Raw genomic sequence first — 18834 nt, 5'->3', positions numbered from 1 at the left:
GCCAAGACGACGTCCACAAAGTACATTCGAACATGACATGACAATCAAACTAAACTAGACAATCAAACTAAAACCTAACTCGCTACGGAGTAAACAAAAACAGAATGCTGGACGACAGCAAAGACTTACTGTGGAGCCAAGACGGCGTCCAAAAAGTACATCCGAACATGACATGACAAACAAACTAAACTAGACAATCAAACTAAAACCTAACTCGCTACTGAGTAAACAAAAACAGAATGCTCGACGACAGCAAAGACTTACTGTGGAGCCAAGACGGCGTCCACTAAGTACATTCAACCATGACATGACAATCAAACTAAACCAGACAATCAAACTAAAACCTAACTCGCTACGGAGTAAACAAAAACAGAATGCTGGACAACAGCAAAGACTTACTGTGGAGCCAAGACAGCGTTCACAAAGTACATCCGAACATGACATGACAATCAAACTAAACTAAACAATCAAACTAAAACCTAACTCATTACGGAGTAAACAAAAACAGAATGCTGGACGACAGCAAAGACTTACTGTGGAGCCAAGACAGCGTCCACAAAGTACATCCGAACATGACATGACAATGAAACTAAACTAGACAAACTAAAAATAACCCGCTACGAAGTAAACAAAAACAGAATGCTGGATGACAGCAAAGACTTACTGTGGAGCAAAGACGGCGTCCACTAAGTACATTCGATCATGACATGACAATAGACAACGTCCCCACAAAAAAGGATAGCAACAACTTAAATAGTTTTGATTGCTAAACAAAGCAGATGCGCGGAATAGCGTTTAAGGAAGACATGGAACTGCTACATAGTGGCCTCGCCTCCACCCTAAGAGACAAAGATAAGTGTCCATTATTTGCGTATCTTCCGCCATTCTGTTGCAACACTAATCTACTGATACAATTCAGTAAGTGTGTCTTTTACAATTTAGCTTTTACAAAACAATTAAACTGGACTTATAAAACATGAGTGTTGTGGCTTACTTGCGGCTCTTGACCTCATCCAGCTCTTTGCTCAGCTTTTCGTTCTTCTCCTGGGCTTCCTGCAGCCGGCGCCGAAGGTCTCCGATCTCCTCCTGCGCTTCGGACTTGATATCATTAGCAATGACCACAGCCGTTTGCAGGTCTGCTTGGAACTGACGCCACTCCATCGACTCCTCCTGCGCGGAAAAAAGCGTGTTTACATTAAGCCACCGCATTTAGGCGCGAGATCTAATGAGGCGCCGCAAGTAGCCATTAGCACGGAAACTGCAATTTCTCATGACGACGGCGGTTAAATGCTGGTTGAAAACATGGCAATCATGTCTTCAAAAGCATTTGAAGCAAAGCGTTAAGATATTATCATGTTTATTACTATAAGAGTAATTCCAGACCCAGTTCTCATATTCCAATGTTTTACATTACAAAGGTTTCTCATTGTCATCACATTGGGTTGAGTTTTTTCTTGCCCTGATGTGGGATCTAAGCCACATCAGGGCTTGTGCAGCCCTTTGAGACACTCGTGATTTAGGGCTATATAAGTCAACATTGATTGATTGATTAATTCACATTGAAAAATCTTTTATTTGTCCCTGGCAGCAGATAGAGCAGCAAATGTAGCATCAAATAAGAGTAAAATGGAAAATATTTCCTTTTTTTTTTTTTTACAGCTGTGGACTGTGCATGGAGTCATTTTTGAGGTTTAGTGGTAAAAGCATATTTGAAAGCATTTAACTAATGAAAACAATTAACAGCAACAGGTAGTGAAGTGAAGTGAATTATATTTATATAGCGCTTTTTCTCTAGTGACTCAAAGTGCTTTACATAGTGAAACCCAATATCTAAGTTACATTTAAACCAGTGTGGGTGGCACTGGGAGCAGGTGGGTAAAGTGTCTTGCCCAAGGACACAACGGCAGTGACTAGGACGGCGGAAGCGGGAATCGAACCTGCAACCCTCAAGTTGCTGGCACGGCCGCTCTGCCAACCGAGCTATGCCGCCCATTATGTGTGTGTATATGTGTAAATAAATGAACATTGAAATTCAAGTATTTCTTTTCTATATATATATATATATATATATGTATATATATATATATATATATAGAAAAGAAATACTTGAATTTCACTGAATTCCAGCTATAAATATACTCCTCCCCTCTTAGCCCCGCCAAACCCACCCAATCTCCCGGATTCGGAGGTCCCAAGGTTGGCAAGTATGTCTTAAGGGGCTATCCTTAAACTTAAAATTGAAACAAATGCGGGACATGTGCCCTTTTGACAGTACGTCCACTGGGACTGGTGCCGAGGCCCATTTACCCTGAGTCTGCGATGAAGGATCTTTATCTCTCGCTCCATATCGTGTTTCTGGTCCTGCAGCTTCTTTACAGAGTCTGAGAAAGAAAGAAAGTAGACACATCACATTTCAATGAAGTGTTTAGAGAGGAGATATACTCGCTCAAATCCTGTTTGCCAGACACTCGAAGCGGAGCTCCATCGTCGCTAAAACACATGGGAAAGATGTTTCTAATTAAAATGTGTTACCCTAGACAAACGGACTGCGTAGATAGTGTGAGAGTACTGTATATGTAACGCCGTAGCTGCAAATGCCACATTGCAGCGTGTGTATACTTGAAATATTTGACAAATAAACTCTAAAAGGCCTGCTCCAGAGTCCTGCTAATTTGCTGTTAGCTGCAGAATTTAGCAATAGTTCAGTATATAAACGGACTACCCTTATCTTTACTCTGACTCTGTCCGGAACCTTTTCCTACATACTTGGCCCTGACACATACAATAAATCTTCTTCACAGAAAGCTAAAGTCAATTACTTCCAGATTTCCGTTTTTTTATTCTTGCTGACTGAAACAGCACAGCAAATCTACACATGATTTTATCGTAAAGTGGCCTCTGAGTCACAGCAACAATATGACAAACTGAGAATCAACTTCGTTGACTCCAAAAGAAGCAAAGAATGGCATGTGTTGTTGAGTCACAGACAAAAGACAAGGATCGTGTTCCTGCCAACAGCCAGGTAACTCATAGGGGTATGAGAGCTGTACTATTATAGTAGGCAACGTTGGTACAGGGCTTTTACATCTAACACTTATTTTTGCAATATAGTGTTTCACCTGCCAGGGTTATTGCAGCCTCAGAAGCGCGTAAGGGCTAAAGTATTTAAATGGATGGGAGAATATAATATCCGTCGCCCACATTGCTACACCCAGGGTGTGTATCTAAGATAAACGAGCGCAGCTACAAGCCTACGTCAAAGGCCGTTTCTGTTTGTATGCGAAGATAATGTTAGCAGAAAAAAAATCATTGACTTTCTACAACCTTTGCAATGTTTTTTCATGCAAGTGGGACATCATTATCTATATTTGGACGATCAAGCACAGAGAAATGTCACACGGCAGGAGTGCAGTACTCTGTACTGAAAAAACTGAAACATAAGTAAGTATGTTTCCTATTTCTGTTGCTGGAAATGTTCTGGCATCACAAAAAGGACCCCAAAAAATGAAAAATATTCCTAATTAAGATCTCTGCTTAGTTTGGAGCCAAAATTTAAGACTACCACCACACATTGCAAAAACTGAAATCTAAGTAAGATTAAATATCTCAAATAAGGGTGATTTTTGCTTATTTTCTGTCTGATAAGAAAATTCTTCTCCATCCATCCATCTTCTTCCGCTTATCCGAGGTCGGGTCGCGGGGGCAGCAGCCTAAGCAGGGAAGCCCAGACTTCCCACTCCCAAGCCACTTCGTCCAGCTCTTCCCGGGGGATCCCGAGGCGTTCCCAGGCCAGCCGGGAGACATAGTCTTCCCAACGTGTCCTGGGTCTTCCCCGTGGCCTCCCGCCGGTTGGACGCGCCCTAAACACCTCCCTCGGGAGGCGCTCGGGTGGCATCCTGACCAGATGCCCGAACCACCTCATCTGGCTCCTCTCGATGTGGAGGAGCAGCGGCTTTACTTTGAGTTCCTCCCGGATGACAGAGCTTCTCACCCTATCTCTAAGGGAGAGACCCACCACACGGCGGAGGAAACTCATTTGGGCTGCTTGTACCCGTGATCTTATCCTTTCAGTCATGACCCAAAGCTCATGACCATAGGTGAGGATGGGAACGTAGATCGATCGGTAAATTGAGAGCTTTGCCTTCCGGCTCAGCTCCTTCTTCACCACAACGGATCGATACAACGTCCGCATTACTGAAGACGCCGCACCGATCCGCCTGTCGATCTCACAATCCACTCTTCCCCCACTCGTGAACAAGACCCCTAGGTACTTGAACTCCTCCACTTGGGGCAGGGTCTCCTCCCCAACCCGGAGATGGCACTCCACCCTTTTCCGGGCGAGAACCATGGACTCGGATTTGGAGGTCCTGATTCTCATTCCGGTCGCTTCACACTCGGCTGCGAACCGATCCAGTGAGAGCTGAAGATCCCGGTCAGATGAAGCCATCAGGACCACATCGTCTGCAAAAAGCAGAGACCTAATCCCGCGGCCACCAAACCGGAACCCCACAATGCCTTGACTGCGCCTAGAAATTCTGTCCATAAAAGTTATGAACAGAATCGGTGACAAAGGGCAACCTTGGCGGAGTCCAACCCTCACTGGAAACGTGTCCGACTTACTGCCAGCAATGCGGACCAAGCTCTGACACTGATCGTACAGGGATCGGACTGCCATAATAAGACAGTCCGATACCCCATACTCTCTGAGCACTCCCCACAGGACTTCCCGAGGGACACGGTCGAATGCCTTCTCCAAGTCCACAAAGCACATGTAGACTGTTTGGGCAAACTCCCATGCACCCTCCCTTCTCACTAAGCGGATTTTATGTTAGAGCGTTTTACATGTTTTAAGGGTTTTGGTCCTAAATGATCTCAGTAAGATATTACAGCTTGTAGCTGAGATTTTATGACCTACATTGAGTAAAACATGCTCGAAAATAAAATATCACAAGTATAAAGAAATAACTTCTTACTTCAAGCATGAAAAAGTCATGATGCCGAGCGCATTTCATGTCAATATAATGGCACTACCATTTACTTAATTTACGAATATTTTTCAACATATTGAGCAAAAAGTTCTCATTTATTTCTATCAAAAGTGAACTTGTTATTAGTGAGAATATACTTATTTTAAGGTATTTTTGGGTTCATTGAGTTTAGCTAATTTGACTTGTTTTGGAAAGTCTTGACAAGACAAATTTTCTTGTTGTATTGGCAGGTAATTTTTTGCTTAGTTCAAATAAAATACCCCAAATTTTTATATATTTTTTTCTTGTTTTTGAACACTGACTTCTTGCAGTGTGGCTCAGCACAAAGGTCTACAGAAAACTGCAGCGCCAACGTTTTTTTAATCATTTATTTTATTAAATTACACAAACAGCCGCACCAACGTCAATTGTATCAGCTCGAGTCAGCCACAAGTCAAGTGAAATACAGCGGTGCCTTTATTTTTACACTCTGAATGAATTTGGCTGCCAAGATGAAGGATTATTTATCCGACTTCTAAAACGTGACCAAACTGGACTTTCAGACAAAAGAGAAGGTGATCATACATCTACAACAAATCACCGTTTTTCCATAGACTGATAGGCACATACAAATAAAAACCATGGATGGTTTTCAGTTTTATTAAAAAACGAAATATGGGATTAAGAATTATTTGTAATATTACATTATTTTTCATGATATCCTCCAATTGATAAGCCTGTATTATCACAGATTTGAGCACAAAAATGTATTTTTTATTTTTCTACTCAAAAGAAATAGTGCCTCACCAGCTAATAACCTCACTGCAGATCTACTGTACTCATCTTACGTGAGCAACACCTTCATCAGTCTAACAAACTTTGCATGCATTTCTGCATGAAATTAAAATTGAATCGTGTGTGTGTGCGTGCTTGCATGCATGCGTGCTGATAGAATAATCATGCATATATTATATCCCACAACTTTAGTAAGCTTAAAGTCCATTGCTATAGTTATCAGCTATTGTGCTCAAGTTAGACCTTTGTATCTGTGCAAGGACAAAACTTCTTGTCTGAGAGGTGGCCTCAGCCGCAGATGTTATCTTTGTTTTAGCCCGCTAACAGCCAAGGACTTCAATGACCTCAACGAAGATAAGATGACAGCACGCAGACGAAGCAGAGACACATTCCGTCACGTATTGTGCATCCTGGACCTGCTTTGCATGATACATGTGACCACTCCTTTTAGTGATGTTGACTGTGGAACTCCTGAATAAATAGAGCGTACCTTAGAGCGTACCTTAGAGCGTAGGGCGAGACTGTGACTAAGTGTGCAGCTTCATGCGTTCTCCTCATGGGCTAAATTGAACTCTGTCTCTTCATGATTCCTTGCTTCTTGTCTGATTAATAGATGTCATCAGTGTTTGAACCTGACATCTTATTGGTCCTTCGTGCCAGATTCCAACAAGTCTTGACGATTCTAGCCGGGTGAGTAAAATCAGAAGACCATGGCACCCACATCTCCCATTGTGGAGCTGATTTTCTTCACCTCGGCTGGGATCTGACTGACGGGAAACCGAGGACAAGAGGAAGGAACGCAAATTTCAGTGAGTACGTTTTGAATTACAAAAGAAAAATAGCGTGTGATTGAGGGTTATGACGCATAGAAGAAAAAAAAGTGTGTAACTAAGGTTACGACGCAAAGAAAAAGCGTGGGACTGAGGGTTACGACGCAAAAACAAACCCTGTAAATTCTATTTTCTAACATAGAGGTCGGGAACCTTTTTGGCCGAGAGAGCCATAAAAGCCAAATATTTTAAAAACTATTTCCGTGAGAGCTATTTTATTCAAGACTGAATACAACTAAATCCGCCCATTTTTAAGTAAGACCAAAATTTTGGGTGTATAATAAGTCTCTTATTCTTTTTAATAACATTGTTATTCTGAAGCTAACCAACAATAAATAAAATACTTCTTACCATTAATGCGACTTCTTGAACAGGTGCGGTAGAAACCGGACGGATGGATTAAAATGCATGAGAATGTTTTATATTTTGAACGTTATTTTTGACACTGTGATTACCAGCGGAATTATTCATTTCTTACCGTGTTAAGCAATGTCAACTAAGATTTATCTGAGAGCCAGGTGCAGTCATCAAAAGAGCCACTTCTGGCTCAGGAGTGTCAACCTCAAATACAGAGTGGGCCAAAAGTTAAAACGGAACAAAGCCGCGGGCCAAGGTTGAAGAAATTAACCTTTTAATAGGGATCCGAACAAGTTTTGCATTGAATATTGAACAAGTAAGGCTTATATAACTGTATAGTGACATGAAAAGTCGAGTTTCAAATTATCCATCCATCCATTTTCTACCGCTTGTCCCTTCTGTGGTCGCTGGAGCCTATCTCAGCTGCATTAAGGCAGAAGGTACTTTACACCATGGACAAGTCACGACCTCATCACAGGGCCAACACAGATAGACAACATGCACACTCACATTCACACACTAGGGCCAATTTAGTGTTGCCAATCAACCTATCAATAATGATTAAAAAATATCAATGTCATATCAAATAAAATTTAAATAATTATTTTGGGGGGGGGGGGGGGGGGGTAACGGGGGTGTTTATTGCAGCATCCCGGAAGAGTTAGTGCTGCAAGGTGTTCTGGGTAATACGTGTGTTACGGTGCAGATGTTCTCCCAAAATGTGTTAGTCATTCTTGTTTGGTGTGGCTTCACAATGTGGCGCATATTTTTAACAGTGTTAAAGTCGTTTATACGGCCACCCTCAGTGTGACCTGTACGGCTGTTGACCAAGTATGCTTGCATTCATCCGTGTGTGTTAAAGCCGCAGATATTATGTGACTGAGCCAGGACGTTGTTTCTATGGCGGAAAAGCGGACGTGAAGACAGGTTGTAGAGGACGCCAAAGCCAGTGCCTTCGAGGCACGCCCCCAATATTGATGTCCGGGTGGAAATTGGGAGAAATTCGGAAGAATTGTTGCCCCGGGAGATTTACGGGAGGGGCAGTGAAATTCTGGAGGGTTGACAAATGCGTTGTTACAGCGGCACCGCCCCTGTATTATCCCGGCGGCCCAGCTCTAATCTTAATTGGATATTACCTCAAGGGCCAAATGAAATTACACGGCGGGCCAAATTTGGCCCACGGGCCAGATTTTGACACCCATGCTCTAGAGCCATAGGTTCCCTAGCCCTGCTCTAACAGGTAAAAAGGCCTAGGAATCAGAGGGACGGCGGAATCAACAAAAACTAAAAATTAACTGCTTACTCTCAAGGTCTGTGATTATGAGGTTGTCGTGTAGTTTCAGAGCTCGGTGCTGCTCCACCTCATCCTCCAGCTCAAAGATGGTTTCCTTCATGTCCACAATCTCCGTCTCTTTCTCCTGCAGCTCCATGCGCTGCTTCTCCAGCATGCGATCTTGCTCAGCCATTTGCTGCTGCACCTGCTGCTGAAAGTCTCTATATTCCCTATCAAGCTGCACACACACACACACACACACACACACACACACACACACACACACAAACAGGTAAATAGGCATCCTGCATTAAAATATCAACAGAACAGAAATACATTTGAAACTGACCCTAACATAGCATTCACATTTACTTGTTTGGCCAAAATTATGAAGAGAATGAATGCTAATGGAGTGATAATGAATTATATTTTTTACTTCAAATACTCCTGGCGTAAACACTGTGGCTTGACAGTTGTTTAGGGCCACAACCACTAAGACAGAAAGGCTCTAAAAACATTCAAGTCAATCAAGATGTGCACTGTTTATATTTCAAATAAATGAGTGACATTTGGAGAGTTGGAGGGTTTAATTTGATTAACAACCTATAAAGGCAAACCTTAGATTTATTAAAATTCAAAATGGGGTCACAAATAACATGTTTAGGATCACAAAAAGTGCTGCAATAATTTTGTTGTATGCCTTTACTACAATAACAATAACGCTTCAGCACATGTGCAAATCTTTCTTCTGGTGGCTGACAATCTAAATGAAATGCAATGTTGTTCTTTGCTGTGGTAAAATTCAGATGAATATTCTTGTTGTTTACTTTTTGAAGCTAGCCCTGCGATGAGGTGGCGACTTATCCGCCCGAATGTAGCTGAGATAGACTCCAGCACCCCCCGTAGAAAAAGAATGGATGGATGGATGGATGGATAGTTTTTGAAGCTACTTTGCACTGAAGAGGAAATCACTGTTTGCACTTTTTAATGCTGTGTAACCAAACAGTTCTGATGTCACGCTTCTTAACAGTAGAAGTGAAGTATTATTTATTAGAGATGTCCGATAATGGCTTTTTCGCCGATATCCGATATTGTCCAACTCTTAATTACAGATTCCGATATCAACCGTTATCGTTACATACAGTTGTGGAAAGAAATGTCCGATAGGGGCTTTTCTACCGATATCCGATATTCCGATATTGTCCAACTCTTAATTACCGATACTGATATCAACCAATACCGATATATACAGTCATGGAATTAACACATTATTATGCCTGATTTTTTTGTGATGCCCCACTGGATGCATTAAATAAACAATGTAATACATTTTTTACAAAACAAATAATTTCAAGTTATGGAAAAAAATGCCAACATGGCACTGCCATATTTATTATTGAAGTGACAAAGTGCATTCTTTTTTTTAACATGCCTCAAAACAGCAGCAGCTTGTAATTTAGGACATGCTCTCCCTGAGAGAGCATGACGAGGTTGAGGTGGGGGGGGGGGTCGAGGGTTGCGGTTGTATATTGTAGCGTCCCGGAAGAGTGAGTGCTGCAAGGGGTTCTGGGTATTTGTTCTGTTGTTTTTTATGTTGTGTTACGGTGCGGATGTTCTCCCGAAATGTGTTTGTCATTCTTGTTTGGTGTGGGTTCACAGTGTGGCGCATATTTGTAACAGTTTTAAAGTTGTTTATACGGCCACCCTCAGTGTGACTTGTATAGCTGTTGACCAAGTATGACTTCATTCACTTGTGTGTGTAAAAAAACGTAGATATTATGTGACTGGGCCGGCACGCAAAGGAAGTGCCTTAAAGGTTTATTGGTGCTCTGTACTTCTCCCTACGTCCGTGTACCACTCCGTACAGCAGCGTTTTAAAAATTCATATATTTTTAAAACGCCGCTATTTCGATATTACATCTTAAAGCATTTATCGGCATCCCTAATATTTATATAGCGCTTTTCTCTCGTGACTCAAAGCGCTTTTACATAGTGAAACCCAATATCTAAGTAACATATAAACCAGTGTGGGCGGCACTGGGAGCAGGTGGGTAAAGTGTCTTGCCAAAGGACACAACGGTAGTGACTAGGACGGCGGAAGCGGGGATCGAACCTGGAACCCTCAAGTTGCTGGCACAGCTGCTATACCGCCTCAATGAAGTTAACAATACTACAACACGTACTCATAAACAGACCAATTTTTTATTTACCACTTTGGGTGTCAAATCTAATGTCTACAAAGGCGGCCGATCAGGGCCAGAACTTGAGGAGTTACTATACATTATTTTTTATATATTTTTTTTTTAAACTCACGTACCCCTTGGCATACCTTCAAGTACCCCCATTTGAGAACCACTGAATTAATGTACAGACTTCCTCAGTGACATTATTTTTCCGAAATTTTACCAACCTTACTGAGCGTCTCCTGCAGTCTCGTAAGGTCACTGTGAGCTTGCTTCAAGTCCTCCTGTGACTTAGCGGCCTGGGCCTCAGCCTCCTCCTTCTCCTGTCGCACACCCTCCAAAAGCTGACATATGTCATTTCTGTCGCCCGCCGTATGGAGCGAGTACAGCTCGGCTACCCTTTGCCTCTCCTGGTCCAGCTGGGCTCTGCAGCGGCTCAGCTCCGCCTGGTCACTGCTGACCGCCGCTCTGTACTCATCGAGCGCGGCCGCTACGGCTGCATGATCCTGTCTCTCAGACTCCAGGATGCGCTCCATTTGGTGGTTTCTCTCCTTCAGTGCCGCGATCACGTCCTGGGCCTCGGCGTTGTCCTGCTCCGCCATCTTCAACGTGTTGGACAGGTGCTGTTGCACGCCCAGCAGTTGCTCTCTTTCGAAGCGGGCGTTATCGGACAGGTCGCCGTAGCGCTGCTCCAGCTCCAAATAGCGACCGCTCTTGATGTCCTCCTCGAGCACGTAGGAAATGTGATGCTCTTCGAGCAGACAGCGCAGGTATTCAATCTGACGTCCGTAGAGCTCCAGCTTGTCGCTCTGCTGGCACAAAGAGTCCATGAGGATGACTTTTTCCTCGCCGAGCCGTTCGTTCTCCCCGTTCAGCTCCTGCGTGATCTGTTGCAGATCAGCCAGTTCCTGCAACGTGGCCTGCAGCTCCTCAGCGGTGCTGTGCTGGTTCTCCTCCATCTGATGGATGCGCTCTGTCAGACACGCCACCGACACCTCGCTGGCGTTGCCACTGCTGCCTCTCCGCGAGCGTTCTCGGCTGGGAACGCACTCAGATTCTGACGAGGACGAGGCTCCGGACGGGGCGTCCAGAGCGTCGTCACTGGAGGTGACGGCCTGATACACCTCGCTGGATTCACTGTCAAGATTGTCTGCTGAGCCGCCATGCTGGTGCCCGGTGAGGAGGTCCTCCAGGGAGCCTGGAGCGGAGCCCGCCACCGAGGAGGTCACCGTGGCTCCGCCCTCACTCTGTCCACTGCTGGCTGCCAAGTCTGGACTCAGAGAGGAGTAGCTGAAGACCTTGTCGGAACCATCTAGCCTCTGCTCCAGAGAGAAGCCTAAGGCGTTAAGACGGTCCTTGAGCATGCGATTCTCACTCTTCAGCAAGTTCAGCTCCCCTCTTATGGCTTGGTTCTGCTCTTGCAAGAGCAGCAGAGTGGACTCCACGTCTGCCGCTGTAATGGCCGACACCTGTGGCTTCTCTTCCTCCTCCGCTTCTTGCTGCGATTGCAAATCCTTTCCATCCATGCCAAGCTGGACTCTCATGTCTCGGAGTTCACTGCGAAGGTGTAGAATCTCCACATCTTTGCTTTTAGCGAGACCAAGCAGGTCTTTGACTTTTGCCTCCAGGGCCACCTTATCGCTAATCTGGCCATCTGACTTGGACTTGCTCATACGGCTGTCAGACTCTGTCAGGATCTGATTGCGAAAGCGCTTCCCTGAGGATGCATCGCCTGCCGGTGTCCCTGAGACCAGCTGCTTCTTATTAGCCGACGTCCTCGATGTCCGAAGACGGTCTCGTGTAGAATTTGGCTCTTTTGCAGTTGATGATGTCATACGCTTGGTTGAAGTACCTTATTCGGACACAAAAGTAAACATTTCTCTTTAAACAAAAACAGGAAAAAGAGTGAAACCTCCAAAGTTAAACCAGGGGTGTCGGGGCTACTTGCAGCCTGCAGCTTTCTTTGTTTTTTTTTAGCCCTTAGCATTGTCTAAAACAGTGGTTCTTAACCTTTTTTCAGTGATGTACCCCCTGTGAACATTTTTTTTATTCAAGTACCCCCTAATCCAGGGGTAGGGAACCTATGGCTCTAGAGCCAGTTGTGGCTCTTTTGATGACTGCATCTGGCTCTCGGATAAATCTGAGCTGACATTCCTTAACACGATAAGTAATGAATAATTCCACTTATAATCACAGTGTTAAAAATAACGTTCAAAATATAAAACATTCTCATGCTTTTTTCATGTTCAAGAAGTTGCGTTAAAGGTAAGTAGTAATTTATTTATTATTGGTTAGTGTGGGGCTTGCCAAGCACCGACATGAGAGCCCTTTTCAGGGTTACATTATTGTTTTATTTTTCAATAAGTCTCTCAGTTGCTTTCCAGCAATTGTATTTTTCTCTCTCGCTCGCGCTCTGGCTCCAGCCTCCACCCTGTCTCTCTTCCTGGCTGCTGCTTATAACAGAGCGACAGGTGATTAGATAACAAGGCCCAGGTGGGCCATCTACGCACCTGTCGCTGATTTCGAGGCCGGTCCTGGGACACCCAAGTTTGCTGCAGGCCCACAGGCCACGCCCCCACCACAGTTAGCTTCAGAATAACAATGTTATTACAAAGAATAAGAGACCTATTATACTCTAGAAATGTTGGTCTTACTTAAAAATGCACGCGTTTAGTTGTGTTCAGTGTTATTAAATATTATATGGCTCTTACGGAAATACATTTTTAAATATTTGGCTTTCATGACTCTCTCAGCCAAAAAGGTTCCCGACCCCTGCCCTAATCAGAGCAAAGCATTTTTGGTTGAAAAAAAGAGATAAAGAAGTAAAATACAGCACTATGTCATCAGTTTCTGATTTATTAAATTGTATAACAGTGGAAAATATTGCTCATTTGACGTGGTCTTTCTTGAACTATTTGGAAAAAAAGATATAAAAATAACTAAAAACTTGTTGAAAAATAAACAAGTGATTCAATTATAAATAAAGATTTCGACACATAGAAGTAATCATCAACTTAAAGTGCCCTCTTTGGGGATTGTGATAGAGATCCATCTGGATTCATCAAATTAATTCGAAACATTTCTTCACAAAAAAAGAAATCTTCAACATCAATATTTATGGAACATGTCCACAAAAAAATCTAGCTGTCAACACTGAATATTGCATTGTTGCATTTCTTTTCATAGTTTATGAACTTGCATTCATATTTTGTTGAGGTATTAATCAATAAATATATTTATAAAGGATTTTTGATTTGTTGCTATTTTTAGAATAATAAAAAAAAATCTCACGTACCCCTTGGCATACTTTCAAGTACCCCCAGGGGTACACGTACCCCCATTTGAGAACCACTGGTCTAAAATATGGTCTAAAAGTGTTTGAATGTGAGTGTGAATGTTGTCTGTCTATCTGTGTTGGCCCTGCGATGAGGTGGCGACTTGTCCAGGGTGTACCCCGCCTTCCGCCCGATTGTAGCTGAGATAGGCGCCAGCGCCCCCCGCGACCCCAGAAGGGAATAAGCGGTAGAAAATGGATGGATGGATGGATGGATGGTCTAAAATATAAAATAATTCATTATTAATGACAAATTCTAGTAGATATGACAAAGCTTGTTAAGATAGCTTATCATATACGTTTATCAGCTATCATGTACACAATATATCAAAGTGGCTTCCGCTTGCCTCATTTAGACACCCCTGCCTTAACATTTATTGCCAGCAAAATGTAATTTTCTATTGGCAAGTTGTTGAAAGCTTTCCTCCTAGCCAAGTTGTCTTCTACCGGTTAATCAGAATAGTCTATATGAAGTATACCATGGAGATTGGACTGTTAGACCAGTGATTCTCAAATGGAGCTACGTGTACCCCTGGGGGTACTTGAAGGTATGCCAAGGGGTACGTGACATTTTTTTTAAAATATTCTTAAAATAGCAACAATTCAAAAATCCTTTATATACCTATTGAATAATACTTCAACAACATATGAATGTAAGTTCATAAACTGTAAAAAGAAATGCAACAATGCAATATTCAGTGTTGACGGGTAGATTTTTTGTGGACGTGTTCCATAAATATTGACGTTAAAGATTTCTTTTGTGAAGAAATGTTTAGAATTAAGTTCATGAATGCAGATGGATCTCCATTACGATCTTTAAATAGGGCACTTTAAGCTGATTACTTCTGTCTAGAAATCTTTATTTATAATTGAATCATTTGTTTATTCGTCAACAAGTTTTTAGTTATACTTATCTTTTTTTCCAAATAGTTCAAGAAAGACCACTACAAATGAGCAATATTTTGCAGTTATACAATTTAATAAATCATAAACTGATGACAGTGCTGTATTTTGCTTCTTTATCTCTTTTTTTCAACCAAAAATGCTTTGCTCTGATTAGGGGGTCCTTGAATTAAAAAAATGTTCACAGGAAAAAGGTTGAGAACCACTGTGTTAGAGTACTGAACCAGCAAGGGGATTGTGAAATGTAAACACACTTAACACAGAAAGTGCACTGCAAAAAGTCAGCATTCAAAAACAAGAAAAAAAAATACAAAAATGAGGGGTATATTATTTGAACTAAGCAAAATGATCTACCAATAGAACAAGAAAATTTGGCTTGTCAAGATTTTCCAAAACAAGTAAAATTAGCTAACCTCAATGGACCCAAAAATACCTTAAAATAAGTGTATTCTTATTAATAACAAGTGCACTTTTCTTGGTAGAAAAAAAAATAGATCTTAAAAATATTCTTAAATTAAGTAAATACTAGTGGCATTTTTTTTCGTGCTTGAAGTAAGAATTTATTACTTTGAAAAAATAGTTTTATACTTGTGTTAGTGACCCAACTTTGCAACAGTTGATATTCTAGTTTCAAGCATGTTTTACTCAATATAGGTCATAAAATCTCAGCGACAAGCTGTAATATCTTACTGAGATCATTTAGGACCAAAACCCTTAAACAAGTAAAACACTGTAAAATAAAATCTGCTTAGTGAGAAGAATTATCTTATCAGACAGAAAATAAGCAAATATCACCCTTATTTGAGATATTTAATCCTACTTAGATTTCAGTTTTTGCAGTGTAATTTTGGCTCCAAACTAAGCAGAGATCTTAATGAGGAATATTTCTCATTTTTGGAGGGCATTTTTGTGATGCCAGAAAAGTTCCATCAACACAAAATAGGAAACAAATGTGCTTATACAACAACAGTACAGCAAAGTACACACCTGATGTTGTTTTCTGTTTGCTGTCGAGGGTGCTAGTAGTGGTCCCAACTGAGGCAGTTCTCCTGGTTTTGGGGACAGCACTACTTGACGAAAGATTCCCTCCAGCCATTCCTGCTAAAAGATCATCATTGCTTTTCACCTGAGAACACAATTAAAAAAAAATCAAACTCACACATAGTAAACAAGCTGTCATAGATTCATTTGTGATACACGTCCGACACATGGCAAATCTTACAGTACCTTGGACAAAGGTGCAGAACTATTACTTTTGCCTCCAGGCTTTCCGGTGCCGGCGTTCCCAGCAGCCTCGGCCTTCCCTCGATCGACACTCGCCTTACTCACCGCAGGCCGGACTGACTTCTTCATACTGAGCTATCTGCTGTCGATACATTTACAGCTCTGTCTGCACACAGGAGGGACAAAACAGGTAATGTTCGTCAGAAAATAGGATGATAGCTGCAGATTTTATCACAGTATAGAGCAGGGGTGTCAAACTCAAATACAGAGTGGGCCAAAAGTTAAAACGGAACAAAGCCGCGGGCCAAGGTTGAAGAAATTAACCCCTTAATAGGGATCCAAACAATATTTTGCATTGAATATTGAACAAGTAAAGCTTATATAACTTTATAGAGACATGCAAAGTCGAGTTTCAAATTATCCATCCATCCATTTTCTACCGGTTGTCCCTTCTGTGGTCGCTGGAGCCTATCTCAGCTGCATTCAGGCGGAAGGCACTTTACACCATGGACAAGTCATGACCTCATCACAGGGCCAACACAGATAGAGAGACAACATTCACACTCACATTCACACACTAGGGCCAATTTAGTTTTGCCAATCAACCTATCAATAATAATAAAAAATATCAATGGCATATCAAATAAAATTTAAATAAAAATTGGGGGGGTTGGTGGTAGCGGGGGTGTATATTGCAGCATTCCGGAAGAGTTAGTACTGCAAGGGGTTCTGGGTATTACGTGTGTTACGGTGCAGATGATCTCCCTAAATGTGTTAGTCATTCTTGTTTGGTGTGGCTTCACAGTGTGGCGCATATTTGTAACAGTGTTAAAGTCGTTTATCCGGCCACCCTCAGTGTGACCTGTACGGCTGCAGACCAAGTATGCATTGTATTCATTCGAGTGTGTTAAAGCCGCATATATTATGTGACTGGAATTAATGTTGTTTCTATGGCGGAAAAGCGGACGTGAAGGTTGTAGAGGACGCCAAAGGCAGTGCCTTCGAGGCACGCCCCCAATATTGATGTACGGGTGGAAATTGGGAGGAATTCGGAAGAATTCTTGCCCCGGGAGATTTACGGGAGGGGCAGTGAAATTCGGGAGGGTTGGCAAATGTGTTGTTACAGTGGCACCGCCCCTGTATAATACCGGCGGGCCAGCTCTAATCTTAATTGAATATTGCCTCAAGGGCCAAATGAAATTACACGGCGGGCCAAATTTGGCCCACGGGCCAGAGTTTGACACCCGTGGTATAGAGCAGGGTTCGGGAACCTTTTTGGCTGAGAGAGCCAAGAAGCCAAATATTTAAAAATGTATTTCCGTAAGAGCCAAATCATATTTTTTTTAGCACTGAACACAACTAAACGTGTGCATTTTTAAGTAAGACCAACATTTGTAGAGTATAATAGGTCTCTTATTCTTTGTAATAACATTGTTATTCTCAAGCTAACTGTGGAGGGGGGGCGTGGCCTTCCAGCCTGCAGCAAAGCGGGGTGTGCCAGGACCGACATCGAAATCAGCGACAGGTGCGTAGATGGCCCCCCTGGGCCTTGTTATCTAATCACCTGTCGCTATGTTATAAGCAGCAGCCAGGAGGAGAGACGGGGTTGGAGCTAGAGCCAGAGCGTGAGCGAGAACGAAAGAGAAAAAGACAATTGCTGGAAAGACACTGAGAGACTTATTGAAAAATAAAACAATATTGTAACCCTGAAACAGGCTTTTATGTCAGTGCTTGGTGGTCTGAAGAACCCCCAGGAGGGCAAGCCCCACACTAACCAATAATAAATAAATAACTTCTTACCATTAACGCAGCTTCCTGAACGGGTGCGGTAGAAAACGGATGGATGGATTAAAATGCATGGGAATGTTTTATATTTTGAATATTATTTTGAAGACTGGGATTACAAGCGGAATTATTCATTACTTATCGTGTTAAGCAATGTCAGCTAAGATTTACCTGAGAGCCAGATGCAGTCATCAAAAGAGCCACATCTGGCTCGCGAGCCATAGGTTCCCTACCCCTGGTATAGAGGCTATTCCCAAAACATGAAGAAAAAACTAACGACACACAAAAAAAACTGTTAAGTGCTTCCAACTCAATAAATTCTCAATATGCTGTCATGACAACAATTCCATTAACTTATTTATTGCAGCCTGCTACAAATACAGTTGGGCCCCCAATAATAAATTTGAAGCTACCGAGCTCGCTCATAAACAAGATACAGCAGGAGTAGGAACTTAAATTAACCATAATGTTTCTAATGTACTTAAAAAGCGTCAGAACGTATACTCAAATATCATGATATAGCAATTTTCTATATCGCAGAGACAAACCCGCGATATATCAAGTATATCGATCTATCGCCCAGCCCTACCGATAAGAGTACAGATTAATATCGTATTGGTATCGGTATCGGTAAAATCCTTACAATATACGTTCCTAATTACTACCACAAACAGATTGAAGTTCTTAGGGAAACACAGGAAAGTATTGATTAATTGAATTGATTAACGTGGACCCCGACTTAAACGAGTTGAAAAACTTATTCGGGTGTTACAATTTAGTGATCAATTCTATGGAATATGTACTGTACTGTGCAATCTACTAACACAGGTTTCAATCAATCAATCATCCATCCATCCATTCATCCATCATCTTCCGCTTATCCGAGGTCGGGTCGCGGGGGCAGCAGCCTAAGCAGGGAAGCCAAGACTTCCCTCTCTCCAGCCACTTCGTCTAGCTCTTCCCGGGGGATCCCGAGGCGTTCCCAGGCCAGCCGGGAGACAAAGTCTTCCCAACGTGTCCTGGGTCTTCCCCGTGGCCTCCTACCAGCTGGACGTGCCCTAAACACCTCCCTAGGGAGGCGTTCGGGTGGCATCCTGACCAGATGCCCGAACCACCTCATCTGGCTCCTCTCGATGTGGAGGAGCAGCGGCTTTACTTTGAGTTCCTCCCGGATGGCAGAGCT

General features: G+C 42.5%; 1 protein-coding gene and 1 long non-coding RNA gene across 3 annotated transcripts in view; one reads left to right on the top strand and one right to left on the bottom strand.

Annotated features, from left to right (window-relative positions):
- specc1la (sperm antigen with calponin homology and coiled-coil domains 1-like a) overlaps positions 1-18834 on the bottom strand; it is a 65796-nt gene that overhangs the window by 29886 nt on the left and 17076 nt on the right. The window contains exons 2-7 of the mRNA XM_061907024.1: positions 15870-16032; positions 15630-15768; positions 10633-12257; positions 8253-8460; positions 2308-2381; positions 995-1170 (exon numbers count right to left, since the gene is read on the bottom strand). Of these exons, the coding sequence (XP_061763008.1) occupies positions 995-1170; positions 2308-2381; positions 8253-8460; positions 10633-12257; positions 15630-15768; positions 15870-15995 (2348 nt within the window). The 5' untranslated portion in view covers positions 15996-16032. The remainder of the gene's footprint in view (positions 1-994; positions 1171-2307; positions 2382-8252; positions 8461-10632; positions 12258-15629; positions 15769-15869; positions 16033-18834) is intronic.
- Positions 6282-18834, top strand: part of LOC133556778 (uncharacterized) — a 48936-nt gene continuing 36383 nt past the window's right edge. Inside the window, exons 1-2 of one of the 2 annotated variants that reach the window (XR_009807596.1) lie at positions 6282-6571; positions 15908-16056. This is a non-coding gene — a long non-coding RNA (uncharacterized LOC133556778). The remainder of the gene's footprint in view (positions 6572-15907; positions 16057-18834) is intronic. The other variant, XR_009807595.1, reaches the window with a different exon arrangement.

The sequence above is a fragment of the Nerophis ophidion genome, linkage group LG07 (genome assembly GCF_033978795.1).
Source record: "Nerophis ophidion isolate RoL-2023_Sa linkage group LG07, RoL_Noph_v1.0, whole genome shotgun sequence".
NCBI lineage: Eukaryota > Metazoa > Chordata > Actinopteri > Syngnathiformes > Syngnathidae > Nerophis > Nerophis ophidion.
Note: the sequence above shows the minus strand (reverse complement) of the source record. Positions and strands in the feature narration are given on the sequence as shown.